Raw genomic sequence first — 17524 nt, 5'->3', positions numbered from 1 at the left:
GGAAGCAGCTCTCCTCTCCTCAAACGCTAGCACTTGGCTAATAGCTTCACAGAAGAAGCACAAAGCACTGTACAAGCTTGGAGGCTGCACCTAACCCATGCACTGCTACCCTGCAATCTGCTGGAAACAGGTGGGGAGGAGATCTTCATCAGGCCATCAGGAGAAGGACAACCCACAAATGCTGATGCTGCTCTTAGGGCTGGGACCTTCCCAGCAGAGCAAAGCCTCCCACAGCATTTCAGCTAGACACCTGGTGAGCGTGACCACTTACTCACAGCAGCCACTTACTCAACACAGCCTCCCAACAGGAAGGGTGAGAAAACTCACCCTTCTAGGTGAGTTGTAAAACCCTGCTAGGCACACAGACAACAGCCCCACTTTCCCTATACACTCCCAGCCATGCCAAAGTGAACAGCACTTAAAGAGACTGAGACATCTGACACAACTTAAGAAAAGTTACAAATTTTTTTATTATTAAAATTCATTATAAGTTACAGTTTCCTAGACAACAGGCTCCAGTGTATAAAACAGGAGACAGACTGGGAGGAGCAGGGGAGGCACCAACAGGAGCCTCTTTCCCCAAAGGAAAGAAGAAAGAGGGACAGAAGGGTTCTGACAGCCATTTATTGGGGTGGGGGGAAGAGGGGAAAAACAGGGACAGACAGGATGACAAAACAGAACAATAAAACCACAATCCTAGGAGTGGTCCAGTGGATGTAGAAAGACATTAGTCCATGTCCCTCCATTCTTCCACCCTTACCCCCAAAGGCAAACATGTATGGCAAGTCCCATTAAAGTCATATAGGTCAACAGATCCAGGCAGACCTCATTTCCCAGCAACAGTCTGAAGATACTAATCTTCTGCGGGGTAGGGTTACCAGCAGGGATTCTGTCAAGTTATGAGACAACTTCCTCCCAGTGCAGGCCCTCGAGACTATACCAGGTGTGGTGGCACAGCATCCTGGCTCACATTTTTTGAAGCAAGCCAAGGCTGGTCCTGTGTGCCAGCAGAAGAGGTCAAGTTCTTTCTGTAGGGGAAGGACGCTCCACACCACAGCAGGCTTTTGGGGGGCAAAAGCTGCAGTCCTCAGCATGCTGCAGAGAGCAGGCCTGGGCCATCAGAGCCGAGTGTCAAGAACCAACAGCACACATGCGTGAAGGAAAGGTGACAAGCAGGTTTGGAGCCCTCCAGTCAGAGTAAGGCCAGCACACAGAGACAGAGCAACTCAGAGCTTGATGCTGAGGTAACAAGCTGAAATGAAGCTGCTTCCCTACAGGGACTTTTGCAGAACCCTCAGCCAGCCTGGTCCCCTTGCACCACACAGGCACCTCGCCACTCAGGTCTTATACCTAGCCCATTAGGTACTGGTGCCAGACAGGTGGCCAGCCAGCAAGATTCCTGTTCCCTACTGCACTGTGGTGGAAGGATGAACACACAGAGATGTGAAATCCAGTCAGACCAAGAGCAGAGGGGATTTTGGCCACGCGCTTGCAGATGAGGAGGTGGCAGCTGTCACTCCAGGACAGCCATGAGGAGATGCAGTTCCCGGAAGGCACTACCATGGCGGCCACTGAGCCCCGACTTGTTCTTGACAATGTTGCTGATGTTCTTCAGCTGCTTGTAGCACAGCTTGCATTTATGGAGCCTGTGAAAACAACAGACATGAATGTTCAGCTACATAGGAGATGTGCTTGCTCTGGACGTGCCTAAGATTCAGCTCAAGCAGGAGAGAAAATGCAAGCCCTGCAAATGGCCTGTTTGGAACAGGAGCATGACTCTGCAGCAGCAGCTTGTCTTCAGCCCACGTCCTGATGATGCAGGCGAACAGCATTCACACAAAGGCTGTTTCACTCCTGTTTTCCCCTTTGGCAGTAAAGACTGGGGAGGAAGGAGGTGCTGTTTCTGGAGAGCCAGTTCTCAGAGCAGAGCTACCCTATGAATGAACTGGAAATCCAAGACCTGGCTGACAACTCATGTGTCTTGTGAGGTGAAGGGTGCAGCCACCAGCTGGCTTTACTTCTGACATACTTGCTCTTTGGTTAGGTATGACTCAATAAACAGAGACAGAGGGGGGAAAAAAACAACCAGTCCTTGGCCCTTTCCTCAGAGCATGAGGGTTTGGTATTTGCAGACAAAAGGGAAGGCATGCCCAGTCTAGTATCAAAACCTTGGTGGAAAGGAGCAAGACTAACCAAGAGAAAGGCTGGTTTGAAAGGAAGCAAGTAGAGGTGGGTAAGTGCCTCACCTTTCCTCTCTGGTGATGTCTACTCCGACCGAAGGTGGTGCAGCAAGCATGTCTGTGATCAGTGGCAGGAATCTCTGGAGAATGAGTTTCAAGGAGGTGCAGCCAGTCTGAACGTAACTGAAAAGCAAACAGAGAATCAATCCCACTCGAATTTCATTCCTTTCCTCCCAGCAGCCAGCCCTCACACACATCCAGTCACTGGGGATAATGTACTCAACTCCCCTTCACCACCTGTAACCAGGCAAGGAGACAAGTGCCAAACGAGTGCGAACACAGTCCTGGTTCAAGTTGAGACTGACAAAGTGAGCCCTATTAAAATGTCCTGGCATATAAGCTGCTAAGTGAGACTTTTCTGCTCAAGCGCAGGTGTCCTGCTGAGGGCACCTGGAAGGATCCTCTTTCCTAGTAGGGAAGGACAGAAAACCCCATTTTAAGCAAAATGCTGCATTTTCTTCCCACCTAACAATCAGATTCAAAGCAGTCTAAGTGACTCCAGGACTGGTGCTAGACTTCATTCCCTTTGTCCCACATCAACAGTTTCATTCCCATCAGTGCACAGAGCACACTTGGCCTACACCTGTTTGACCCCTCCTGGCTGTCACAGCTGCCTTCAGACCAACACACCTACATCAAATCTCAACATCCTGTTCTTAATGAGGACTTCCTGCCTACATATACTTTCCACATCTTTTCCCACACTCACTTGGCAACTCCATTGCTCTTTTCCAGGTGTTGTATCAGCATAATGCTGTGTCTGCTATGACTTTCCAGGATTTTCTTTCAGCTACAAAATGCCTAGCAGGGCTCTCTTATGAGCATCCACACCTTCCCCAACAAGCACATCGTGTTCTCATGGCCTCACCTTTCGTATTTACTTTGGAGTAGTTTTTCTATCTGAGGCAGGACTACAGTGCACAGATCTAACTTCCAGAGAGACCTTAAAAGAAAAGAAGAGAAAAGGACATGTTTTGAGACTGGAGACTGAGGATTTCCAAAGTTGAGTTGATACAAATAGAGCTTTCTGGCAAAAATGTCCAAGTAGCTGCACCCAAGTTTACTGAGCAAGTTCGTTGACTCCCCCTTGTGATAGAAGGCGGCTAGTTCTGACATATTTACCCCCAGCAGAACCACTTTATGAAGTCCTAAGACTGATTTTCTTTGTGAGACATCAGTACATACAGAAAAGGCCCTGTACAACTCCAGCAGTTACTGGCACTGCAGGTTGGAGATCTGACTACAAGCATATGCATTTCCTGCTGCCATGGCCAGCTGGACATGAAGCAGGTACGATGCAGTGCTCCTGACACCCAGCCAGATAGCTCTCAGGTATCCCAGTGACCTAAGACTCACGCTTTTTGGTTGACAATGTTCAAGAGGTCCACAACAACAGACAGATCATTGATTGCTACAGCAGAGTCCACAGAGTTCTGAGAGAGAAGGGGAAGAAGAAGTCTGTCACAAGGCTTAAACTGGCTAGGCTAATGCAATAAATACCAAGTTCTACTTCTCAAATACAAAGTACAGGGAACATGGATTTAGCCAGGTAAGAGAAGATAACTCTCTAATGACAGAACTCTTTCTGTGTTTGTGACCTTTCAACCCCAGCCGGAACACAGCAGCACTCTGTGGTGCACCCCGGCAACAAACACTGAGATCCCAAGTTTTGTATGAGGCAGAACTGGTTCCCCACCAGACAATAACACTGCTCAGCCGTTCCCCTCATGAACCTCAAGCATCTCCACATCCTTGCCTTGATGTCACCGGTGCTCCATACAGCCCGCACAGTGTCCAGATTCTTGTGGCGGCTGGTGAGCACCACACACATGGTCTCATGGCCTTTCCTGATTTGGGACACAGCTTCCTCATCCACAAGCTCAGTCTGGCTTTGGTTTTTCACAGCCTGAAAAGTAGACACCAGTGAAGGAACAGTAACAGAGCAGAATGGTACAGAAAGGATAGGAGCTTTCTCTGACCTAGGTGAGAGCTAATTTTGGAGTACAGAGAAATGAAATACGGACTTCCTTGCAGATTGGTTTAAAACTTTTTTGAAATGGAAATGCTCAGTTTTCTCCAATTTCAGCTATTTTATTTTTTTTTCTTCTAGTAGGTCAATTCTCAAACATTTAAAACTTTGGAAAAAAAATCTCAAAATAAAAGAGTGAAGAAAAAGTAAGTTTTCAAACCCTGTATGTTTTGATGAAGAAATATTTTCATGCAAACCCTATTTTTGATGTGAAATGCTAATCTGAAACCAGCAACTTTTATTAAAACACATAAACCTTGCACCATTTGTTAGACTCTCAATTTGATTTCTGCCCAAGTCATGATGGCACCTCCACTTCCCCTGCTCACTTTTAAATCTGTCATAATGAGGATGCTCTCTGGTCCTTCTCCCTTTCTGGGTTAGGGAATACCCTCTTGAGGAGTGGCCAGGAAGCCTCCAAGATGCAAGAGGCAAAGATTACCACGAAATAATTATGTGCATGTAATGGCAGACAACAATTTTCTAAATGAATCACTGTCTAGAATGTGGAATCATTCGGTGTCTTTGCCTCATCCCTTGTTCCCTGGTTTAATAACACATTCTTCATGAACTAACCAGGCTGTGTTTGCATCAGCCTGCTGTCAGTCTCAATGGGGGCCTGGTCCAGAAGCCCTGAGGTGCTAATCCCACAAGAACTGCAAGTCAAAGCAGTTTGGAGGCAGGAGAGCAAACTGGCAGGGGTAAGAGCAGAAAAGGAACATGTTCCTTGGCTGCTGCATTCACTACCATGACTGCAGGCTGCAGAAAGTACCTAAGACACTTTTGCACCTCCAAGAACACCCTTTTTCTGATGCCATCCAGCACTGACACCAGCCAAAAACTTCTATTCAGAGACACTTACTGGTAGAAAGTCAGTGGCTTTCAGGCCAATGGGTTCATTCCTAGCTGCAGGAATCACTGACAGCTCTGCTCTGGTCACAGGAGTTGAGGAGGCAATTGGTGGCCTCTGAATTTGATCAGGCTGCAGAAGAAATTGGGATAAAAGTTCTAGTGGCAATAACATGGACTTAGCCTCATATCCTCTTTCCTGACCCACTTTCCTCTCAAGGCAGTCTCCAATTTGCTAGCATGGCTTAGAAGCCAATGAAGTGTCCCTCAGGTATACATCAAGACTTAATTAAGGTTTGTGAAGAACACAAGATGCCCCAGCAAGAATACTGAATACTGTCAGTTATTAACATCTAAAATTACGGCAATAGGCCATGGCCAGCCCAAAGGCAGAAAGAATTCTAAAGAAGCCTGAATAACATATCCTGTCCTGATAACTGCTTGTGATTTTGACTCTAAAATAGTCTCAGTTCAAGCACCTGCAGAAATGTAGTACCTAAATTCTCTTCAGAGAATTGCACCTATTTTGATATTAAAGGAGAAATACCACTGTAAGTGTGAGAAGCAAACAAATGCAATTTAGCTATTGTCTGCTGGAGGCCTGGCCTTCAATTCTGCTGCTCAGATGACACACATGGACTGACAGAGGCTGAAGCTGCACTTTTATTGCTCTTCAGTAAAGGAATCAGCCTGATTTAAAACAGTAACATCTCTAAAATTCACAAACCTTTCACAGTGGGGATGTTAACAGCTATTAACAGATTACACTGTACGTACGAATTCCTGCTTTGGCAACGGGGTCTGGACTTCCACAGCTTGGTTAGGCTTCACTGCTTCCTTTGCAGTTACAGGCTCTATCAAGACAGAAAGAAGCAGGAAAGTAGAAACTGATTGTTCCTCTCAAGAGAAGCTTAGAGCAAAGGTACCATAAACAAAGAGTACAAGTAGTCATTTCTGATGTGCAACTCTCCCTGTTTAAGGGCTATTAATCCCATTCCTACCGAGGGGTCGTTTTTATACTCACCATCTTCAGGGGGGGCTGGAAAAGGTTCACTGTTTCGTGGAGGAGTTCGAGCTACAGAAAAAAAAGGAAAAAATGACAAACCATGCAAGGCTACAGATTAGTAATAGGTCAGCCCTGAAGCTGAGAGACCTCCAGCAACTCCAGAGATTAGGGCAATCAGCGACACAGCAAGCAGTTATCTCCTCCAGACCTTGACGTTATTGTTGAGTTTAAACAAAGGCTTTTAGCCTTCATAGATGGGACAAAATTGACCCATGTAGCTCACTGCTGAAGATGTGTTAAGCACAAGACAGTGCACTGTCTGAGCAAGTTACACTAAAAAAAAAAATTAACCTCCAACTAAACTGATTCAAATACTTAAGTCATTATTTTGACTAGTACTTCCTTAAAAAGAGTATCTTATTTTTCTCACTTACAGTAAAGTGAGTTACATGCATTGCACTGTGCTTCCTAAACAACAGTCACTGCTTTAACAGATCATTTAACCTTTCCTTCTTTAATGGAGGCTGCTGAGTTTACACATACCAGAATCCTAAGCAAATAAAAGATTCTGTAACACAACAATCCTTCCTAATCAGGACAGGAAGGCTCCATACTCCTAACGGAGCTCTGGATTCTGGGCCAGACCTCAATCAGACATCACTGCACCCTAGTACAGGTGCAACCTTCCAGCAGTTCACTAATACGACTTATTAAGCAGGGAATATTCAAGTCTTCTAAATTCTCTCAGTCACAGGTGAAGCCTCCATTACAATACGCCAGAATTCAGTTCCACTGAAACAGTTCAGTGTCTACAGCTCTGAACTAGCCACCACTCAAAAGCACAATAACCCCTGGTACTGACAGATGGCATTCTTGGGCTGGAAGATCTCTTTGTAATCCTCTGGGTTCTGGATCTCAGCCTTTGATTCCTTCTCATCCCGGTCATCTTCACTGCTAGGACTGCGCCTCTCGCTTTCTGAGTTGTGCTTCACTCTGATAAAAAGAAGAAGAAAAAAAGGATGCTGTTAGGGCGAGTCACCCGGACCTGTTAGTAAAAGGGCACTAATTTCCTTGTACATTTCCTTATAAAGCTTGCAAGTAAAACAAACCAGCAGTTTCCCTTACCTTTGTGGCTTGCTGCAGCTAGTTGAGGGCCTGTCATAGATGCGGCGGAGGGAGGACCCTGTGGGGGTGGGCTGCACGAGTGGCTTGTCATCCCTGATCAGCCCATGAGGAACCGAACCTGACTTTGTGACTCTGCTGAGATCCACAACGAAGGAAGAAACTGTGCTTTGCGCATAGGAAACTCCTATCTGCAGACACAAAAGATCAAGGTAATTCACTGAACAGCAGGGTACACACTAGCCTTTCTATGATCAGTGAGGATGCAATGGCCCTGAGTGACAGTGCTTGAAAATTTGTCAATTCAGTGCTTTGGCTTTTTCAATTCGAAACTATCAATGCTACACGAAAGGCTATGATAAAACTTTTTCCAAGCATAGTTTTGAAATACTGGTCAAACTAAGCCCCAGCTCTTTCCTCCAGAAGCCAAAGAGATGAAATGTAGCACAAGGCTCTTGAAAGAAAAAACACACAAGCTCTAGGTGCTGGACACACTGCATATCCTGGCCACTTGCAGTCTGACATAAGCTTAGAGGTCAGAAGGCCTTCAAGCAAGACAGAAGGATTTTATCTCATGTTTCACAGTCACCTCCCCAGCTCCTTGTGAAAAATGACTTACCAGCTGGTTGTTGCAGATAGATAAATCAGCTACTTTTCCCCAGTTCACCAAGACCACATCAAAACAGCGCTCAGGCTCCCACCCATATACACGCAGTGAATCCTGGAAACCACTATACAAACAGCAGCCATCCGGGTTGAAAAGAACACACCTAGGAGAAGGCAGACAGAGAGTTTAGAAACTTCCAACTTCCACAAAGATCCCAGGACTGTATCTGTGGCTTCACTGAATACCTGCAGCAGTTTTCAGCAATGAATGTACTGATCTGGTGAACCTGTGCACCTTTCTCTCCCGTATTCTCCCTTTCATGAAATTCTCCCTTTGCCCCCAGCTTTGGTCTCTGCCTAGCACACTGCAGTAGGAATTTAATATACCTGACGGGAGTAGCCTCTTCTTCAATGCAGCTTACAACCTGAAACTTCTCCAAGTCCCAGAATCGAACAGTCCTGTGCACAAAACAGAATAAAAGTCATCACTCACCCTCTGGAAATCTGCTGTAGGATTCAACATTAAAAATAACATACCAATAACTAGAATGACTTCCACTGCTGTGCATATATGATGAACCTACACAGAGGACTGGTCTAGCTAAGATCTGTGAATTCAAACCACAATGCTTAGAGGCTCTAGAGATGTATAGTTATTTAGAGCAGACTCAGAGCTGAAGACACACTGCTGGCACAGCATGAGTACTTGTTGTTCAGGTAGGATGTCAGTTCGATTAGTGAGCCACTCAAGCCTACTGCATTGTTTTCTAGCATGGCAGACAGAGTCATCAGTTTTGTATGAGAAGGTAAGATCTCCATATTCTGCACATCACAGATGTGACATGCTGTTGTCTAGCTGGCAGGCACTTGGAATGGCAGTTTTGAGTTGTGTGACATTCCTGTTTGCCATGTTCTTAAAAGAAAAGGTGTTGAAAGTGGAACTGACACAAACAATTCCCTTCTTTCTTTTTCCCCTCGTATACCTGTCAGAGCTGCCAGAAGCCAAAAGGTATTCATTTGGATGGAATTCTACAACGTTCACTGGGCCAGCATGTCCTGTAAACTCAAACATCATCTTCCCAGCAGCCAGATCCCACAGCTGGAAGAAGGAAAGAACAAAAGACTCTTAGAAAAATTAATGTTCAAGAATTTCAATACGCTTTGAATTTCCCTTTACCAGCGATCTTCTAACACTTTTCTCCCCTCCCTGAACAGACTTGAGTTTGTCAAGGAAAGCAATGATCTGGAAAAGGAACACTGTGCTGGTCACTTAAGGCTGATAAAAAATAATAATAATAAAATAAATAATTAAAAAAAAAATCTTTTAAATTCCCTATTTAGTTTTAAGTAGTAATTTGTCCTCTAGAAGTCTGCTTTATATTTAAAGACTGGGATAAGATACAGCATTTCCACTTGTTCCAGAAGATAAAAATCTCAAACAAACAGAAGGGGACTAAGACAGAGTGTTGGTAATGGCTGGTAAAAAGACGATCACAGTATTCCTATGTGCCACAAGCACACAAAGGAGATATCATAGTAAATTACCTTTACAGTATGATCATCAGCAGCAGAGGCTAGCCATTTGCCATCAGGACTAAATCGGAGACATCTAACTGCTTGAGTGTGACCCTGCAACAAGAAAGGCAAAAAAATATTTTCCTTTGCTTTTCTCTTCCTTTAGAGGAAACTGTGTTTCAACTTGATATGGTACAATAAAATAAAATCTAATAACTGTTTCATGTAGTCCACAACTCACAGAACACTACATTCTACATTCGAGCTATACCTATTCACACTAAATGGGCATAATGTCTCTCATCTAGACATTTCTGCCATCAGTTTAAGAGTGGTAAATACAGATCTGGCTCACCTGATAAGTATCAAATTTAAGCTGAACAGATTTCTTTGTTAAGCAGAAGTGCCATTAAGTTGGCTACAAAATTAAATTAACATATAGCAAGTTCTTTGGGTACAGAAAGGCCCCCTGAATAGAACCATCTCAGTGCAGCGGGGACTTCACATTAATGCCAGCCACAGTATAAAAAAACACTTACTATTGGGTGCTTTCCATCTCCCACTGAAGCCAAGCAGACACATTAATTAGCAGACACAGTACATTAATTCCTATGATATCCATTTAATGTTTCCATACAATTCACTGAGGTCTACAGAGGTTTATCAGGCCATTTTGAAAAAAAAAAAACAAAACCCACCGATCTCACCAGCAAAATGAAATAGTTACTTGTACATAATCACTTTAAAGTTTGCCTAGAAGTCTTAAACAGAAATCGTTCTCCCCTCTTCTGAAAACTAATGAAGCATTTTACCTTATACCTGAAGACACAGCCTTTTCTTCTTACATCCCAGAGCTACAGGTGAAGAAAAGCAAACAAAAGATATGCTTAGAAAGGTACATAGGGGGCCCAAGAGTTCTGTCAAAACAAGAGCTCTTGCAGTCATCAGGCTGGTAACACTGCAGAATGAAATCACTGAAGTGGCTGCTAAACCCCTTGCTTCTGGTACATTTCCTAATCTAACTTCCAAGTGAGAATCACTCCTGTAAGGTATTTCTTACTACAGAAGCTCTGTTCCTGCAGTCAGATACCAGTCTGATGAAGCAGGTGCAATCCATAGCAATCAGGACATCTGTGCTTACTGACACCAGCTCTCAGCTGGCACCTAACTCGAGCCCTGTGGAATGAGCTACATTCCACAACTGAGGAGTCACATTCATGAGTTACCACTGTGGAAACACATGCATGAATTTCACAAGCTCTCACAAATACACCTGCCCACACACATGCAAATCTGGATGTACAGTATCTACCAGCAGCTTGGCAGAAAACACATTCTGTCACTCTTCATAATAAAGACACTGCAAGTAAAGAGGGCAATCTCTAGAGCAAGGTAGGCTTTACCTTAATGTTTGTGTCCAAAGAGCCAGATGCCACAAAACTTCCGAAAGGATGGAAATCAAGGCTGCAGATGTTCGCTTTGTGACCAAATAATGTACGAAGAACTGGGAAATCGGGAAGTGGAGCAGGGAGAAAGAATAAGGAACAAATATTTAGTAGTTTGTATCACCCTAACAGGATGCAGAAGTTTTGCTATACTATCCTCACCATTAAAAACATGCTAATACAATGTACATTAGACGTGCTACATACAGTTTATTCATCTGTATACATTATTCTACGGAAGTGTTTCCAACTTTACCTTCACAATGCAAAGAAACTGCAAAGAGGGCACCATTTGCAATAATCCTAATGAAATTCTTGTCCTTAGGTGTGGGAAGCATGAATAAAACTCAAAGGTGTCCAACCTTAAAATAAACCTAAAAAGGTACTCTTAGAGGCAGCTGTCAGGCAGTGCTATTTTTCTACTTGTTGAAAAGAGCAAAACTGGTGTGCGGGGGAATATGGTTTCATATAAGGAAGTGAAAAGGACATCATTCACCTTGTAGCTATTAGACAAGCACTTTCTGAGGACTCTGCACCCTAGTCCAGACACAAGCCCAACTTCCACCTCTGATTTTCTAGTACCTGCCCAGGCCTCCTTCAACTGTCCTTTGCAAGAAACATCCCAAAGACTGGGAATGGACACTCAGGAAGCATGAGGCAAAGAAAATGATCACGGTGTTTGAGCAAGTCATCAACAAAGTAACACCCCCTCTAATTCTGGAAACCAGAAAGGACCAGTTGAACAGGTACGCTGCATCTCTGAGAGTAGAGATGAATGCTGAACTCAACTTTGAGGAAGAAAAATTGCTTGTATAATGACAGAGGCAATCTCTCTCCACCATCAGTCATCTGGGACAGTATTTTGGTTCCCCTGGTAGGAATTAGCTCTTGAACCAGACCTGGAATGGTCATTTGCACAGATGCTCATACACCTGCTAATAAATTCAGCCAGATCAGTTACTTTCTGCTGGTAAACCCAAACTATTTTATAACTGATCTGATTCTAATTGCCTGAATGACAGAAGTGATCTTTATGGCACCTGCTGCTTGCGTTTGTGGCCAAAGTCAGTCTATTTTCATTACACGTTCTTGCTATGAGCAAGCAGCAAACTACAAGAAACATAAATTCCTTCTAGAGTATTTATGCAGAAAAGCCTACAAGTGATTCATGATACCTTTTCAAATTTGTTCTAGGATTTGAGGAAAATGCAGTAAGTATAACTCAACAGTTGTCCTTCAAAGGATCAGAGCTTAATGAGTTCATAGCTTTTAAGATTTGCTAATAATAATAATAATAATAATAGGCCCTTGTCTGTTTATACAGTCATGCAAGAGTATAACAGGAAAAAAATCACTTGAGGAAAAAATGAAAGTTAGAAGAAGAGGTCAGCAAGCAGGAGATTCTTGGACTTGTGCAGAACCTAATATACTTAAAGCTCTTAATCTGGTTTTAGAGTTAGAGCACCCATTTATTAAGGCTGATAATTTTAAGCTGAAGGTATGAATATAATTTTTATATACGTCTAATTACTACCTACATGCAGAAAAAAGTATATGGAACACAGACTTCAACACACTGAGGTCAAAACCCTGGCAACTAGTTCCTCAGCTCCATCTCCACAGTATGTGCGCAAATTTCTGCTTCAGTGCACATACAGCTCTATAGTTTCAGTAGGAATTGCACAGAAGCCCTCTAACAGTACTGGAAACTAAGAAGAAAGCAATGCTGGGCTTTTCTTCTTAAGTTAGGAACCTTCCAGGTCAGCATGGACAAGCATAAGGATAGTGCAAAACTGGGTTTCACAAAGAAAGATAGAAAACAAGACAAAGTTAGTATTTTAATTTGGCTTAGAGATTGCACAGTAATACAGCTTTCCCATGATACCCCAAAAGCTTGCATCCCCTTCATTTTGGTGATTCTGGAGAAAAATAATGCATATTTTCTTGTTTTTACCACTGCCTTTTTGAAGAGAATCCTTGGTATTTGGGAGGGGATTTACCACAAAGCATCATCCTCAAAAAATACCCTGAACAACTGGATCATCTGGTAGTTGGACCAGATGATCCTGGAGGGCTTTTCCAACCTTAATGATTCTATATATTAACAGAAGAGACAATTCATGGAAACATACTTTTGGCAGCTTCCAGGTCCCAAACGCGAATGGACCCTGACTGGGACCCTGCAACAATGAGTTCCTCATTTATATTGATCTGTAGACTCTCAATGGGTGATGTGTGCCCCGTCAAGCTCTGCAAAGAAAACCACAAGTCACAATCAATGGCTACTGACACAGACAGCTTAAGTCCACAATCATATAGTTCATACCCAATTGGTAACCGAAGTATTTAGCTGTGAGTTAGGACCACTCGGTTGTGCCACTGATCCCTTTTTCCTTATCAGCAACTAGCATGGTAGAGCATCCTACAGGTCATTACTGCACAGCGCACTGTGCACGTATCTCCCACATTATTCCACCTTCTGGGACGCTGACTAATTTTTAAAGGTTGCATCAATAGAAACATGTAGCTAAACATTACCTGCAGAAGCCCAGATGAGGTTGACGCATGCTTACCTTACAAAATTTATGCTACACAAGCACATTGTCACTACGTTTGCTCTAAATGGGTCACGCAAGTCTCATGAACTGGTTACAAAATCAAAGCAAGCGTGAAAGCAGGGCCACTTCAAAACCTTCACAACAGCAAGGAGTCATTTGTTGCTGCCACAATGCACGGGTGTCAGTGATAACACGGTGCTATTACTGAACTATTAACTCGAGACAAGAGGCCATACTTCACATGTACACAGCTTCTTTCATCCTTGAGCATCTAAAAGCTTACAATTATATAAGAATTTTGAGAAGGCTAGTATTTAATTAAAATGCAAGAATATTTTAAAACTACTTCTAGAAAACTAATCAACACACATACCACAATTATAGACCTTCTGCTTGTCAATTAAGCAATATTATTATCCTAGACTTTACTCCATCCTCAAGCAGGTCTTTTTAAACAGCTAAGCTAGCTCTGTGCCTCTGCACACGTATAGAAGCTGAGAATGCCAGCTGACAGCAACCTGCTCTGATAGGGCTTTCTCTGAATTTTAAGCAGGCCTGCAGTGCTCTACGGCTGCAACTGTAACTGCTCGGTGTGAAACAGAACTCAAGCATGAAACAAGATGCAATGCTACTCTAGAAGTTCCTTTTATCCCTCCTCCCCAAAATGCAACCACCACAAACTCAAGATTTTTTTTTAATCTTTAATAATGGCACAAGACCAGTTCCAGTCAATGTTGCCAGCTACAGCTCTCTGCTCCCACAGATGGCATAGGGAGATATTTAGTCCTGCAGCCCTTCACATGGAAAGCAATACTCTGGTTTCAAACTACTGTCATGCTACCACAAAGGCCCAGAAAGACACAGCTAACTATGCTATGACAGAAGCACAGCACTACTAAAGGTGAGCAACTACTTTTGCATCTATTTCAACCTCTTTATACTTGACCTCAATAAATAAATTGGAAAATAAAATAGAAACATTCTCCTCTCAACCTTTTTGATCCCACTTTCTCTATTTCCTCCTCACAAGGTTCACTTTGTTTAGAGAAATGTCTTTCACAATGCAACATTATTGTGTTGTTAATTAAACAAGTGACAAGGGACACTTGCTAAAGATACTTTTCCACACTGGAAGGCAAAGCGATACAGGACAAGACAGCTGTTAAATGTATTTATGGCATGCTTTGGTGGTAACTCCTATTGTAACCCTACTCTTCCTAACAAGTAATGAGAGTAACGCTGCACACTGCATTACTCTTCCCCAGCCTACTGTTAAGTCAGTAAAGTATTCTGACAAACTTTGTGCTGACAATAAATGACTGTGGGACAGGTGGAAATGCAACCCACTCGGGATGTTTCCTGCTTTGAGGGCAAACTCCAGGGTATAAAACCAGCCCCTGTAGCTTGCACTCTAAAACTAGCTGTCTGTGACAAAACTGTACTTCGTTATCTGTAGCACAGTAATGGAAGACTCAGTATTCATTATCTGAGCAGATACTGGCCCCAGTGAAGCAGACAGCCATCCTGGATTCTCTCTGGAGCAGCCTCACCAATTACTGAATTCTGTCTCTAACTTCTGCTAGCATCTGGCCACTTGGTCCCGATAGAAGTCCCACAGGCTCAGTAATCTTTTCCCTCATTCCCACCCTCTACATCTCAGAATTAATTCTCCCATCCCCCGGCAAGATAAAACCAGGCCCGTTCTTACCATGATGCAGTTGGGCTTGTTAACTGACCATATGTTGACTCGACAGTCATCTCCTCCGGTTGCCAGAAGCCGGCCTGAACTCTTCCCCAGGACTAGCGAGGACACATTGCTGCTGTGAGCTGTGATCTCTTCTGCATAAAAGGAAGCGAGCAGTTATGTCAGACTTATACAAAGATTTTCCACCCCATCCCTCCCAAAGGGCTGAAAAAAGTTCTTTCTCCAGAAAACCTTTTCCAGTTGTCGCTGGACAAGCTGTAGCAATGCACAGCTCAGATAACAAGTCACGCCATTATCTGGCTTGAAACAGTCCTTCTTGGCTCTGTCTGCTGCACTTAAAACATTTGCTGGCCAAGCTTCACCACCCCACTACTCACAGGGCTTACTACTTCTCTCACTAGCAGCAACAGGGTAGCTTTTAGACTGGCTAGACTGTAGCAGCCTGCTCCCAGAAGCTGCTTTACCTCCTTGTACCTAGGTGGGTCTCAGTAAGCAGAGCTGTTTCAGAAGGAGAATGATATGTGTCTGACAAGCAGCAGACACGGATATCTAGGGAAAAGTCCTTTAATCCCATACTGAAGAGCAGCAGCAGTGTCCAAACTGAGAGGAAATGGCAGATTAGCAGCAGTACAGTTTGTTGCTTTACAGAGAAAAAGTCAGACTCAAAACTGGGGAGAGGCGAAGCTGCCTTCTCTCAGCTTTAGGAGAGGCTTTGCTACATTCCCACTACAGAACACGGGCAAAATTTAGCAATGCAGACAGTGTGAAACCGTGACAAAGGAAGGATGAATATTTGCATGAAAGGGCACAAAAGAGCAAATGTGACTGATACTAAAAGACTATTAAACAACTGGGGGGCTGATGGGAAAGTATGATACTGCGAGGGCTTCACAATGACAGAACTCAAGGAAAACCTTCTCATATGGAAACAATGTTGGGGACAAAAGAGAAGCCAAAAGAGCATTTTTGCATAGATATCTATTTTTATAATGGACTTTAAAATCCACCAAAGTTTTTGGCAGGAGCTTCTGGCAGATGTATTTACTATTTTCTCCTCTTACTGTTCTCTTCTTTGAAAGTTCGCTGGATTTGCATGCCTAATAGTTATGAAACTTATTTGTAAAAGGGTTAGGGTGTAATCAATTCTACTTTTGGTCAGGTTGTTTTGGTGGGAAGGGCAACTTGAAAATTAAAAATGCAACCCTAATCCAAAAGGACATTAGACAGCTGCAACAATAATTACAGGTACTTTGATCTCAGTCTCTCAGAGCATTTTTTGAAAGCAAAACTGTGCAACTTTCACTTTAGCTGAAGGAATACCTTTCAAATTACAAAGGTACATGGACTGTAAATTAAACGAGAACAAATCTGAAAATATGCTTGTGCTGTGTTGAAAGACCAAACCTTCCTATGACAATGCTGAAGTATGTATGTGCACGCAGAACTGACGGCAACAAATACCACAACCAGTATTAACAGACCAACTCGCTAGTTAAAATTGAAAGTACATATGCTAAACACTGCCACTAATACATCAGCAACTCCATTTTTTCCCTCTCTTAATTTTGTTCGTAATAATATATTGTTAATTTAAATGTCGTTGCTGAAGCACTGAACTCTACTCATAAAAGCCAGGCGAGAGGCTCGCTGCAGCCCTGGCCAGACAGCAACACCCTTGCCCCCAGTGAGGTGGCAGCTCCCAAACCCACAGCCTGCTTTCACGGAGCGCTCACCCCCGGCTGATGCCACCCACCAGCTCAGCGATGCCGAGCTCCCAATGAGCATCCCCCAAACCCTCCCAACACCCCGAACCCTGCTCTAAGAACGCTAAGGCGGGGCAGAGCCGAGCAGAAGGAAGCACCACGACCTCCTGCCCGCTTAAACAGAACGGAGATTGGATCCCAACCACCCTCTTGCTTCTCCTACAGCGCTGGTGCTTCAGGAGCAGGCAGACAGCACAGCAAACAGGCGAAATCATTAAATTAATTATCTCGGCCCCCTCAGCGCGCTGCCAGCTGCCAGCCCCGTGCTAGGCCCCAACCCCCCGGCCCGCAGCGGAGACGCCCGCACAACCGCCAGAGCCGCGAGCCGCGGCAGGGTGCGGGCCGGGGGGGCACTCACGCAGCTTCCAGGCCGCCTTGGTGCTGACGGGCGCCGCCATCTCCCCGCCGCTGTCCAGGCTCCGCGGCCCGGGCCCGGCACTCGCGGCGGCGGCGCCCCCCCCAGCTGCCGGCCCCGCCGCGCCGCCGGGCCCTGCGGTTGCCCGGGCTCCGTGAGGCGCTCGGCCAATGGGAGGCGCGGGAGGGGCGGTTGCCCCGGCGACCGCGGGGCGGCCGGGCCAGTCGCGGCGCGGCTTCTTGGAGCCTCGGCGAGCGCGGCCAATGGGGAGGGCGGCGTTGCATGGCGGCGGAGGCGGTAGCGGGGCCCTGTCAGAGCCCGGCTTCGCTCC

General features: G+C 44.6%; 1 protein-coding gene across 1 annotated transcript; it reads right to left on the bottom strand.

Moving 5' to 3' along the window:
* Positions 1-446: 446 nt before the first annotated feature.
* KATNB1 (katanin regulatory subunit B1) lies at positions 447-17335 on the bottom strand. Its single transcript, XM_084533140.1, has 19 exons — positions 17197-17335; positions 15079-15209; positions 12945-13062; positions 10771-10871; positions 10180-10221; positions 9398-9481; positions 8836-8951; positions 8240-8311; positions 7866-8016; positions 7250-7437; positions 6987-7117; positions 6143-6193; positions 5896-5972; positions 5132-5251; positions 3997-4146; positions 3597-3673; positions 3109-3183; positions 2247-2363; positions 447-1646 (listed from the first exon to the last, which is right to left on the bottom strand). Exons 1-19 carry the CDS (start codon positions 17234-17236, stop codon positions 1514-1516), a joined length of 1974 nt encoding a protein of 657 aa, XP_084389266.1. The 5' UTR covers positions 17237-17335; the 3' UTR covers positions 447-1513.
* Positions 17336-17524: the final 189 nt, after the last annotated feature.

The sequence above is a fragment of the Aythya ferina genome (genome assembly GCF_964211825.1).
Source record: "Aythya ferina genome assembly, chromosome: 12".
Lineage (NCBI taxonomy): Eukaryota > Metazoa > Chordata > Aves > Anseriformes > Anatidae > Aythya > Aythya ferina.
Note: the sequence above shows the minus strand (reverse complement) of the source record. Positions and strands in the feature narration are given on the sequence as shown.